At 38.8% G+C, this 13008-nt stretch overlaps 1 protein-coding gene across 5 annotated transcripts in view; it reads left to right on the forward strand.

Moving 5' to 3' along the window:
- The window catches only part of PPP4R1 (protein phosphatase 4 regulatory subunit 1), a 63038-nt gene that overhangs the window by 21936 nt on the left and 28094 nt on the right, over nucleotides 1-13008 (forward strand). For all 5 annotated transcript variants that reach the window (XM_059474174.1, XM_059474159.1, XM_059474193.1 and 2 more), the window contains one exon: nucleotides 11670-11812. In XM_059474174.1, coding sequence (XP_059330157.1) covers nucleotides 11670-11812 — 143 coding nt within the window. The remainder of the gene's footprint in view (nucleotides 1-11669; nucleotides 11813-13008) is intronic.

Genomic DNA, 13008 nt, shown 5'->3' on the forward strand with positions numbered 1-13008 from the left:
TGATCTTGAACCTGATCTTCCTTGGTGGAAGTTCCTCAGTTCTTCATTCTCCCAGTCCCCTCCTTCACCTTCTGGGACTCAGATGGAGAACTTGTAACTGAAGACTGAGGGAAAAACATCACTGAGTACCTCAGCCTTCTCATTGTTTGGGGTAATAACCAGGTCTCCCTCTTTCTTCTACAGAGGGCTCATATTTTCCCTTATCTTCCTTTTATCACTGGCGTACCTATAGAAACTTTTCTTGTTACCCTTGACATCCCTGACCAGTTTTAATTCTTTGAGGCTTTAGCTTTCCTAACCCAGTCCCTGGCAGCTTGGACATTTTTTTTGTATTCCCCCATGGCTACCAGTCCTTTCTTTGCACCCTCTGCAGGCTTCCTCTTTTTTGCTTGAGTTTGTCCAAGAGCTCCTTGTACATCCATGCAGGCCTCCCAGTGTTTTTGCCTGACTAGTTCTTTGTTGGGATGTATTGCTCATGATCTTGGAGGAGGTGATCCTTGAATATTAACTAACTTTCTTGTGTAGCTGTTCCCTCAGGCTTTATCCCATGGTACCTTCACCGAGCAGACCCCTGAAGATGCCAAAAGTCTGCTTGTGAAACCCAGTGTAGTGAGCTTGCTGGTGCACCCTCTCTGCAATGAGTAGGAGGGCTCTGTAGACCCAGTGTGTCTGTTGCTAATCAATATATTGAGACTGCTGAGTGTTTAGAATAAAAGGCAAAAGCAAGAGAAAAATTAAAAACAAATGTGAAAGAAAGGAAGTGCTTAAAAAGTCATGGGGAAGTGCATGAAGGGAAAAATTATGTGACCAGAGCTGTGGCAGAATTCTGGTTTAAAAATTATCTAGAAAGAATTAAGGGCTTGATTTCAGCATAGCTAGATACAGTTGACATGCCAGAAGGAAGAAAGTCTAGCAGCAGAACAACAGAAAAGATCTGGTCATTCTTTTTTAATTGTTGGTGTGTTATGAAGATAAATTTGTAATAAATCTTGAATGAGAAGAAAATGTTTCTTCTATTTAATGTCTGTTAGTTTTTCTTACTTCTTCTGGAACTGCAGAAGGTAATGCTTTCCAAGGGTAAAAATATATTCTGCTGATTTCTGTTATTCTGTCACTACTGTCTTAATTTAAAATGCATGGTTTTATTTTTCTGAGGGAATGTCCTTGTTTAGCCAGGAAAAGTAGCCTGTTGTAAGCATTACATAATTGTATTGAGTACCTCTCCAAGGATTCTTTAAAAAGGAAAAAAAAGTCACTGTTCACTTACAGTAAAATGTGTCTTTAATTGAGAACAGTGGCATGCTACTGTTTATAGAATGCTTTCCTAGCAAAGCTCTGCTTCTGAAATCTGCATTTACAGTTGCCTGTTTGTGTAGCCCTGTGAATAGTTTAGAGCATCAGATACTTTCTGAAGCTCCTCTTCAGTTTAGAAAATAGGACAGATGTGTCCAAGGGAATATGGCCTCTTGCAGCAACTTGTAGCCTTAGGCTTTTCATTGGTGACCAACTAAGTGTGTCAAATTGAAGTTTATTTAGGCAGAAGTGTAGTGGAAGCCAAGAGTTGAGCTCAAATCAGTTTGTTGCCTTTAACGAGGGTGGGGTACATATTTAGTCAGAGCTGATATTTTCTCAGCGTCAGTAAAAGCAGCAGTTCAGGCTTTTCCTGCACTGTAGAAGTTGTCTCAGATCTGCCAAACTAGTAGTGCTGGATTCTGCAGCTGCCCCACAAATTAAATTTCTGCAAACTGAACTGTGAGTCTTGTGCCTCGAGCAGTTGCAGTATTGGACTTGGCTGGTTTCGGTAAGACAGGTTATTAGAATAGCCTTGTGTTTTAAACCATGTGAAAATTCATTAGGGAGCTTCATCTGCTTTGTATCTTCTTAATATATGGGCTTGACTATTATTCATGCTGCAGCACAGTGGATTTTTTTTTGTTTTGTTTTGGCTTTTTTGTTTGTTTGCAGGGGTTTTGGTTTTTGTGTATGTTTAAGGTTGTTACTATTAGACTTGTTAATTTTTGTCTTGCTTCTTTCCATTTACAGTATTTATTTTTCCAATTTGTCCATAAAACATAAAAGCCCTTGGAATTTGGATAAGAAAATTGTAAACCATTGTTTTAACTTGCTTGGTTAGAGCAAGATATTTGTATGGGTAGAGCCCTCCTGGAGTCAAAACTTCACGTTTAAATGTTCAAATAAATAAAAATAAAAACAAACTTAGAAGTCAAACTAATCTGTGACTAAGTACAAGTCTTTTCATTTCTAACTGTTGATGCTTGTTAGTCTTATGCCAGTTCTTTTCACATTTGGAGCTCTTTGTCTTCTCTTGTCAAATCAAGTCACAGAAAGTGAGATACTTTTCCTATTTTTTCAGTAGTTGGTATAATGAGGTTGGAATTGAAGAATATACCCAGGATATGTAATATCTGTTCTCTCTGGGCTACTGATGCTGATTTCTAAAGTAGAGGTGCAGCAGTGAACTAGAAATACCAGCTATCCTAAAGTTGCCCAGAGAGTGCTCTGTCCTGTTAATACCTTGCATTTTCAGAAATCTTATAGTGGGGTTGATGTTTTTCAGACATGGTCTTTGCTTGAAAAACAATCAGTCTCAGGGTTTTTAAAAAATTCTTTGGGTTTGTGGTTTGTTGGTTTGGGGTTTTTTAGCTTTTTTCAGGTTTGTTTTGTTTTAATAAACTGGGGCTATGTTGAGACAGCTATTTCTGTGTTTAAAAGCAGGAGAATTTCCAATAATTTTCATTCCTCATCTACTGTGATAAAACTTTAAGAACCTAAATGTCATCTTGGTTGCACTAAATACTATTTAAATGCATAATAAAAATATTCTTTACTAGAAAAATATCTGGGTCTAAATATGATAGTAGGATGGAAGAAAATGATGTGAGTATGGTTTGCTATGATTGATACAAATGGGTAGCCAAGACACATTTTTTGAGGCATCATGGCAAAAGCAAATATCAGCTCTAAAACTGGTTTTATAAAAGCTTTTTGTAAAAAAAAATCTCAGAGAAAGTGCTTTTGATGGAAATTAATTTGGACCCTTTGAGTAGAGTTGTAGTGAATTGTATTTTGTGAAAGAGTGTTTTGATTATCATTGTGTCTGCACATACAAATGATATAAAGTGTGCCTTCTCCTGACAGAGTAGTTTGGACTCTTAGTAATGAATTAATTCCAGTTTATACTTGTAGCCTTTAAATCAATCACAACATCAAAATCTTGTGTTTCTACTGGGAAAAAATACCCACTTCAGGTGGTACTGGACATGAGCTGCTCCCAGTGCTGGCAGAACACAGGATTTGCTCTGCCCTGGTGTCATGTGCTGCTCTTGTATGTACATGGCAGTGCAGAACAGCTGTTCCAAGGAGGAAACCCATCAGTAGCATTTGGGGAATAATCCCCTGCCCCCCAGGCCCTTACTTGCTAAAGGAACCTATTCTCTGAATGTAAGTTATTTGTAAGACTTCAGTGTTTGTCTTCATTGCTGTAGTTGGGTGTTGCTGTTAAATCTGTGGTTCTGCTGTGGAACTTGGGTGTTTTCAGTCCTAAACTGAACTTTCCTGCTGTCTTTGGTACCAAGTTTCCTAGAGTAGTGACAGCAAAGAAAGAGATCTTCTACTGCTTTTGAATCTGCTGTTCAATCACTTTGTAATTTCTCTGTTTCTTTAGGGATGTTAGGTATGATTTCTCACTTAGATTTTTTTATGATGTCTTTGAATCTCTACAAGCCAAGAAGTAGTTTGACATATAAGCTCAGTGCTTGGCAAATGTTAAGTTATCCCCCATACACCCTTGTTAGATCAAAAATGCTTATCTTTGTATTAAGATAGCTGGGTCTTCTTCATTTTCAAATGTACACTGGTTACAGGCTTGTGAGACCTTGAACAAGGGCCTTATGTCTGAGTTATTGACTTAAGTAAATAAGCATAATTCAAATTTTTTTTTTGTACCAGCTTGTGAGTGGCTTAGATGATACAAGATTTCATCATTGTGTGCTGAAGTGCAGTTAACTGGCTTTGAAAGTTAGCCCCAGCCAGAATGACTGCATTATTGGCATTTTGCTTAGTGTGCAAGAGGCTCCAGAAGCTTTAAATTTTATTTTCTGAAGTTTCTTTAGATGTGAAGGTCTGTATCTTTGTTCCTAAAATGCCTGTGTAATGTAGCTTACTATGAAATAGATACACATAGGTGTCTTTTTAAATAAATGATGGGGGGAAAATAAAATGACATCCTGAAGGGCTGGTGCTTATTTGTCTAAATATAGCCAGCTAGGATGTTTTTCTTCTGAACAAAAAGTAATCTCTTTACTGCAAAGAATCAGTTGTAAATGCAGTTTCCAAAACAACCTGATTTTGAAAACAATTATTAGGCTAATTGGTCATTAAATTTTGAAGCTCTATAATCAGGCTTAATGTGGATGGCCTCACAGCCCTAATTACTTAATCGTGTGCTTGAATGGCTTTATTAATGTAGGTTCAATTACTGCTGTTGGTATTTTGAGACATGCCAGCATTACCTGTCAAACAGCACATAGTGCAGCATTTCATTTAACAAAAATCTTCATATGTAAGCAATATTAATGGGAATGCTAATATTTGCTTTTCTCCAGCTGCATTTTCTTCCCTTCCCCATCTTGATGTTCCAGGATTTTCCATACCTCATCTCCCACCTCGTGCTTTGCTAAGAATTTTCTCCTGAGCTTGATGTAAACTTCTTTTGCCTCTCCATGCATCTGATGGGGGACTAACGGTGACTTTACCCTCCCTCATTAGTCCATGTTCCACTCCTTGCTCTGCCAGTCAGGAATGAAATCCATTTCTGGTTAGTAGGAGCAAAGAGCCTGACTACTGAAGCAACACATGCATCAGCCTTTCTGCTGGACTCCTAAGCTAAAAGGGGTGGGCTCTGGCTGCAGTGTATTTCCACTTGTCTAGCTTTTATTTTATCTTCAAAAGAGGTAGGAAAGTCAGAGGGAAGGATGAAATGGAAAATGGTAGAAATCAAAAGGGAAAATACGAGTGTTTGTGGAAGGAAAAAAAGAGGGAAATGGAGGGTTACCTTTAGGGAAAAAGAGGATAGATAAAGCTGTGTCAGGGGATGTTTAGGTTGGATATTAGGAAAAGATTCTCCACCCAGAGGGTGGTTGGGCACTGGAACAGGTTCCCCAGGGAAGTGATCACAGCACAAGCCTGACAGAGTTCAAGAAGCATTTGGACAATGTTCTTAGGCACATGGTGTGACTCTTGGGGTGGCCCTCTGCAGGGCCAGGAGTTGGACTTTGATGATCCTTCTGGGTCCCCTCCAGCTCAGGATATTCTGTGATTCCGTGAAATATTCTTTTACTGAATGGAATTGTTAAGGCAAAGCCATGCACTTACACCCTTCCCTGTTGTTCACAACCCTTAATAAGAACAAAGGGCAATATTATTAATATTCAGGTGTACTTAAAACATCCATAAAAATTGTCAGTTAAAGCAGCTCTAACATCGTCAGTGGTTGTTCTTCATATACAATTTTACAACACAAAAACCTTCCAACTCTTCACAAGTGTAGTGGAAATTCATTGCTGCTTGTATTTCAGAATGGTCATAGTGGGGTAATGGAAGCACTCCAGACTTTTTCAAAAATACTCTACGTTGCTGCAGAATAAAGCATTGTGAAATAAATCAAGTTGTGGGGTGGCTCTGAGTAATGACTTGATTTATAAATAGCTGGTCTGAAGCAATTAGTTGGTATTACACTGTGCAGTTCTAAAATAATCCCTTTATAATTTCCATTATGCAGCTGATGGTGGTGCTTTACTTGCTTATAGCTGAAGTGGAATAGAGAGTGAACTGAAGCCTCAGCAGGGCTGAAATAAACATTAGACATTTATACGTCCAAGCTGAGTGTATGTTCTAGGAGTAGCCAGATGAGCATGCTGGCACTTTACATGATAGATGGTGTCAGATTTTAGGGGAAATGGGTTTTTTCATGGATGAAGAAGAAATAGTTCATTACTTCTATGATTTTAGAGTCAGTTTAGGATGTTGATTGGAATGGTCATTTGTGAAATAGCTAAAACAGAGGATTTGTTTATGCAGAAAAAAGTCTGGCCAGGTTCTGTAGATGCTGATTTGAACACATTGATGGTTTTGTGTGATCTGGAAATGAAGAGAAGTAGAACTGTGTCATTTAATCTGGAAACTTCTTTTCCAAATTGTTTAATGAACAGAAGAAATGGAAGCTATTTTCGGTGTCTTCTGTCATTCTCTTAATTTTTCTTGATTCCTAAAACTCGGTTCAATGTAATTCTGTATCTAGATAACACACTAGATATGATAGACTGAAATAAAATGCTAATGAGTAAGGGAATCTAGTATTTTATATTAATATTTATTTTCAAAGGTTTTGTTTTAACAGATTGCAGGGTTTCTTTTTAGTAGATTGCTACTTTAAGGAATAGATAGACTTTGTACTTTCAAGAGGTAGTTTGAAAAGATCATTTAAAAATACTTCCTCTGCTGAACAGAAAAATACTGTTCCAGCAAATGTTATGTAGAACCTAGCTGTACACAGAGATTTTTCCAGACTGCCTAAAATAGAAACTTGACATGAAGCAAAATTCTCCTGGTTTGTTTATACTGTGTGAAAGTATAAAGCCTGGTCCCTGTGCAGGCTTTATATTGTGCAGTGCAAAAAAACACAGAGTGCAAGCGTATTCCCCAGCTGGATGAGCTCATGCTTTACAAAGCAACTTGTACCTGCTGTGCACTGTTCACTTTGTTGATAACTGCTGGCTTTGGCAGAGGTAGAGTTAATTGTGTTCATAGTAACTAATATTGGGCCATGTTTGAATTTGTGCTGGAAACAACGTTTAAGATGCCTTCTTCTCTGCAAATGTGAGAGGAATTCATACACCACTCCCATGGGCAGGCAGCTATTGAGCCATCCCCAGATGAAGGGGCTCTGTCCCACCTGACAGTGACTTGGGAGCATAAAAACCACCATTCCAAACTTCCCCCATTCCTCCTTCTCCCTCAGCTCTGTATGATCAGCATGACACCATGGTCTGGGGTGTCCCTGTGGTCAGTAGGGATCAGCTGTTCTGGCTGCATCCCCACTTTGTGTGTCTCCTGCTGATTGCTGGTGAGGTGAGGTGAGAGGCAGAAGAGGCCCTTGCTCTGTGTAAGTGTTGCTCAGCAATAACTAAAACATCCCTTATCAACCCTATTTCCTGCAAAAATCAAAAACATGGCCCCATACCAGCTACCATGAAGAAAATTAATTCTGGCCAAAACTAACACAATGACCAAGCTGTAAATTTGGTTTTAAACAACAGGGAGGTTTAAACTGAAGTGGCAGACGCTGTTATGTCTTGAAGCCTTCTGGAATTCCTGCTTGGAGCTGCCACCTGTTCAAGCTAAAGACAAAGCTGAGGAATAGATGAAGGGAATAAGAAAGCACTCTGACTTCAGTGGATTTTTTTTGGCATTGTTGCCTGGGTCTTAAGGAAACGTAATACAAAAAAAAGCTCTACTGTAACTGCATCAGACTGCAAGATTAGGCTCTATTCAGTACACACTGGAACATATGCCTCAGCCTTTGGAAGAATTGAGCTCTTATCTAAATTGGTAAGCTTAAGGTTCAGGTCCTTGCATAGCAGCAGTAATTCCCCAGAACAGCACAAACGTCTTTTGATGGCGAATTACGGTGTTGTGTTACACAGCCAGTTCCCTACACAGCCCTCCTTGTTTGCTGCTTTGAATCGACCTTACAAAGATCCCAGAGCCGGGTACTTAAAAGTTAGGGAATGTAAGAACTAAGGTGACTTTACAGTTCTAATTCACTCCTGGGCATGAATGTTTCAAATCTTTAATTGCATCGTCTCATCTACCCGTGTTCTTCACAACGCCAGAGCTGACTTGGTAGCTCATGAAGCAAGGGGCTCACTTTACATCTGCAGGTCGTTAGTATTGTTAGGCAGATGACATAAGTGCTGCATAATAGATGAGCCCTGTTCTGAAGGAAAAGGATCTCGTGGTTTTGGTACATCCTGCACTCTTGCTGGAGTGCTTCATAAAGAAATGTATAAATCCTGTTTCACAGCAAACCTTATCAATTTAGGGAAAGGGAGTGTTGCCATTGCTTTATCAGTGGGTGGGCAAACTTTGAAGGTGTCAAAGAGGTGTGGAAACAGTCTCCCCATTTTGAGTGCCTGGTGTCCAAAGTGTGTACACAGCTCTTGATATACTTAATGCAGAGTTTTTGTTGTCTTTGATTGCAGAGCTATTTCTTCAGCATCAAGACAGAGTTCAGATGGCAATCAAATGAGTAGTGTGCAGTTACTCTGTGAAGAGCCTGGCTTGAACATTTTGCACAGCTTCCCACTAGAAGGAGGAATAAATTTGCTTTCCCAATATTTTGCTTCTTTCCCTCAGTTCTAGCACCTTCTTTTACCATTGCTTGCTTTCATCATCAGACAATTCTGCTACTTGAGGGAATTATGTGATTGCACAGGGAGATCAATATTAAGTGCCAGTTCTTGCTGTTTAATTATGCTGCTGTGGTGAGGCAAAAGCTGCATCAGCTAGATCAGTTCTTTGATAGGATTTATTGTCTGGCTGCATGAACAGTAGCATTGGCATAAATGGAAGCTGCAGGTTTTGTGTCTGGGAGGGTGGGAACTGCCTGAAGCAAATTTAGAAGCCATTTAAGAAGAACTGCTGCCGTGCATGCAGCCTCAGTCAGATTGATTTTGCTTACTCTCCATCCCCTTTAACCTGGGAAAGGTGAGTTCCTCCAGCCTTGGCTTTGGGCACTGGTTCCTATTTCTTGACCATCACGTTCCTGTCCTCCTTGCCCAGCCTGATGGTTCCTCATCTTGCTCTGTTTGCCACCTTCACCCTTTTCAAACAAATTGCTCTTGGGAGCAATTTGCTCAGGTGTACAGCCTGTTTGCCAAGACAATCTGCTTTCAGTGGATACTGGGCAGTTGCAAATGGAGAGTGCAAGGCTTCTTTAACTCAGCCACCTTTGAGCAGGTTGTCACACAGGTGGAAAAAAAACACATTGATGTGTCAAAGTTGGCATGTGAAAGGACCCCTTTCTCAGGCACACTTCAAGCCCATCTTCCAGAACTGAAGAAGCCAGGCCTTGTCACATAAAAGAACCAGAACTGAATTAAATGTCGGAATAAAATAGATGTTTTTGCCGACTTGACTCTTGAAAGCACCCAATCTACTTTGGTTGACTCCCCCCAACACCACCTCATCCTAATGAACAATTGCACCTTCTCATCCTTGTGTTCTAAGGACTGCTCTGGCAAATTTTTATAAGGAAGCAAAAGATGAGTTACAACAATAGAAATATTTTCTTTCTTTGCATTAGTATAATATGGAGACTCCAACTTTCAGAATTAATAATCTCATCAACTATTAGTTTGTCCTAGTTACAGGTGCATATTTTGGTCAGCTGTTGCATTTAGTGCTACAAATGGAGTGTTTGATCACGAGACTAGAGTTCAGCATTTTGTTAAGGTGTGAATTTTTGTTAGATCTGCTAAAGCTTGCACGTAGTTTGTATAGTGTTCTTCAGGATCTGACTTCTTCAATATGAACCTCAGGATGCCAGTATTGCTTATGGAGTTTAACCTGCACATGTTAAAGTTTAAAAAAAAAATGTTTTTCTCCTGTGCACTCCTGATAACATTTGAGAAGAGATACAGAAGAAATTGGAAGACTTTTTAACTTTATTGTCATGAACAGCAAACCTATACGATATTGATTTGTCTGAGACTTCATTTTGTATTTTGCAACTTGTTCAGCAACTCATAAACTTTCCAGAGTATCCCTGAAAGTGTTCAAGGCCAGGTTGGATACGGCTTTGAGCAACCTGTGGAACCCCAACCCGCAGGGGTTGGAACTAGATGTTCTATAAGGTCCCTTCCAACTCTGATTTTGGTATGTTTTTCTATAGGAAAAGTAATTTAAGTCTGTAGTGAAGGAACTGGACCCCATAGGCATTTAATTACTTTGTGTGCAGTGATCTTTTCTGTTCTCATTGTTCTCAGTGAAGAAAAGACTGCACACAGCAGGGGACTTGCTTTGTCTTTGTTATGTTTTATTCAGACCTGAGTTTACACTTGTAGCCAGTGTTCAAGAAATCCAAGTGCTGCACACACTCGCCATGTTAAATACAAATGCATGTTGCATGCTTCTGTTTAACAAAAGGTTGTATTTTTAATGAATCATGTTAATTACAAGTATTCCAAAGAGGATGGTTCAGGTTATACCATTTTTGCCTGAACAACTTTTAGATAAAAATTTAGTAAGGCATATGTATCTATCCTGTGACACATATATCTTATTATTTAAAATATTCTAAATCAAATCAGTATAGTTTGAGAGTAACTGATGTTATGCCCTTTTGTAAGTAATCAGTAGACCAGTGGTAACTGCATATATCAGCAAATCCTGAAAAGGCAGAGGTACTCAGTTCAGATTTTTTTTTATCCCCAGGGGGAAGTTAGGCACGTAATAAGGTCCTGCTTCTTAAATTGAATCTGTTTTTCTAATAGTTGGAATTGAATCTACATCTGTATTGTTTCTTTTGCTTCTTCTCTCATCCCCCAGATATATGTGCATATTCTGCGGGGATTAGGATTCATCCAGGCAGTGTGGCATTTCTTGAATTTAAAAATTTAATTAAATATTTATTAAATAATCACCAACTTTGGTGAGAAACTCATCTCAAAGGTTTAGCAGAAGCAGCTGGAAAGATGCTTTCGTTTTCCATCTGACAATTACATCAGTAGCCTTAAAAAGCAAAGAATGAAGAACAGCGTCTGTGCTTATGGCTGGTTGTCCTGCTCAGTGAGATCTTTCCTGAGAGGCCATGGCCCAGACTCCCACTCAGTTCCTTTCTTCTCACAGTGGTGCCAGTTCTGGGCTGACTTGCTTTCAGCATGGAGGTTTCTGTGAAGTAGGTGATGCTTGTAGGGAGTTTGGAAAACTCTGATGTAGCCATGATATTTTCTGAAAAATCCTTTCCTTAGGATTTTTTTCTCCTGAGAAGCTGAGAGGCCTCAGGAACAAAATGTAGACAATGGTTATCTGCTGCTGTGGGATGCAACAGGTGGATCTGTGATTGGCCCTTGTTGGTTGTTTCTAATTAATGGCCAATCACAGTCCAGCTGTCCAGAATGTCTCAGTCAGTCACAAGCCTTTGTTATCATTCCTTTTCTATTCTTAGCTAGCCTTCTGATGAAATCCTTTCTTCTATTCTTTTAGTATAGTTTTAATATAATATATATAATAAAATAATAAATCAAGCCTTCTGAAACATGAAGTCATTATTCTTGTCTCTTCCCTCATCTTAAGACCTCTGTGAACACCATCGCATTCTGATACTCATAATGTTTGATGACTGTCTTACACCTCTTCTTTTTTATTACTAAGAATGTGAGATGTGACTTTTTAGTAGTTCAGCAGCAGAGAGTGTACTATCTGGTTTTGTAAAAAGATGTCAAAATGAAGCTTGACAAACACACTGACGTGAACACCTGAGACCATACTTTGTAGGGTACTGTAAGAAGCTTACTCTTGCAGGATCTGGGAGCATGCTTGTAAACATATATTGTGCCAATTTTTTGGTTTTGTTTTGACCCTTACAGAGCCAACAGTGCGGGCAGAACTGATGGAGCAGGTGCCTCATATTGCCATGTTCTGTCAAGAAAACAGACCTTCAATCCCTTATGCTTTTTCCAAATACCTGCTACCGATTGTGGTGCGATACCTCGCCGACCAGAATAACCAGGTACGTTTCTGGTAGCTGGTGAAATACTGTTGTGATGCCAAATTATTTAAATTTAGCGTGGTACAAGTGTGTTATATTTTGGGATATAAGGATTTGGAATGGACATGAAATACATGGTACTATAAATTTACTTAAATATTAAAGAAAATCTTTTAAAGAAAATGTAATTACAATTTTTTACATCTAATGTGATCTGTCCTGATTTGGGGCCTTTTATCTGATATTGTATTCATATGGACAAAATTAGTAATTTAGACAAGCTTGCATAATTAAAATTCTGGCAAAAAGGAATGGTAGTAATGAAAAATTGAGTCCTTTGTATAATTCAGTTTTTAATACCATGATGTGCCTTCATTACCAGTTATTGTATATCAATCCAATAAACATTTTGGATTGAATTCATGGTTGGTCTCTCTGCATATATAAGTTTGCTTGTCCAAAGCTTTCTTGAGGCTTTTCCAGTCATTTCAGACTAGACTAATGCTAGTTGAGGCATTATTTTCAATATTTTAGGCCTCTTGAGTTTGTTACTTTTTTCCTTGCCCTTTTCAAAATTTACAGAGTTAAAAATAACTGCCCAACTGCTATTTTTCTTAGTAGTTGTTTTGCTAATTCATGTATAATACAACAACTCTACTTTTGTTTGATGTTCGCCTGCTAGAAGATTCGGTGATTGTTTTCATTGTGTTAACCTCTCTTGAATAGTTCATTGGGCTGTGGATCTCTGAAACAAAGAGCTCAAAGGTGTTTCCAAAATTGCTGCATTGCAGTATATGTAGTCTCTTGCTGTATGTAATGTTTTCTCTTCTGGTGAAATTACTTCTTTTTGGAGGTAGGGGTTAGCAAGCTATGACGTCAATAATGGGTATCTTATTTTTGCACTTTTTTTAATTGGGACTAAGCAGAATTGTGTCTCAGAATTTAAAGGCATTGGAAATAAATGCAGTTTCTCCTTGCCAGCCTATTTCTTGTTAATCTCAGAAAAAGAGGATTTGTTCAGTATTAGAAATTTGTTACTCTCCATTAATTGCGCTGCTTTTTCTTTGCGCGTTTCCTTCAAATTTGCCATGACTGCTCTTTTTGACATTAAAACAAATTGTGTGTGAACCCAAGAAACACTTGCACATTGTCAGCTACAGCAGGTATCCACCTCCATACTTCCCAAAACACAGGACAGCAAACATGAAGTGCTTGCA

Source organism: Ammospiza nelsoni, chromosome 1 (genome assembly GCF_027579445.1).
Source record: "Ammospiza nelsoni isolate bAmmNel1 chromosome 1, bAmmNel1.pri, whole genome shotgun sequence".
NCBI lineage: Eukaryota > Metazoa > Chordata > Aves > Passeriformes > Passerellidae > Ammospiza > Ammospiza nelsoni.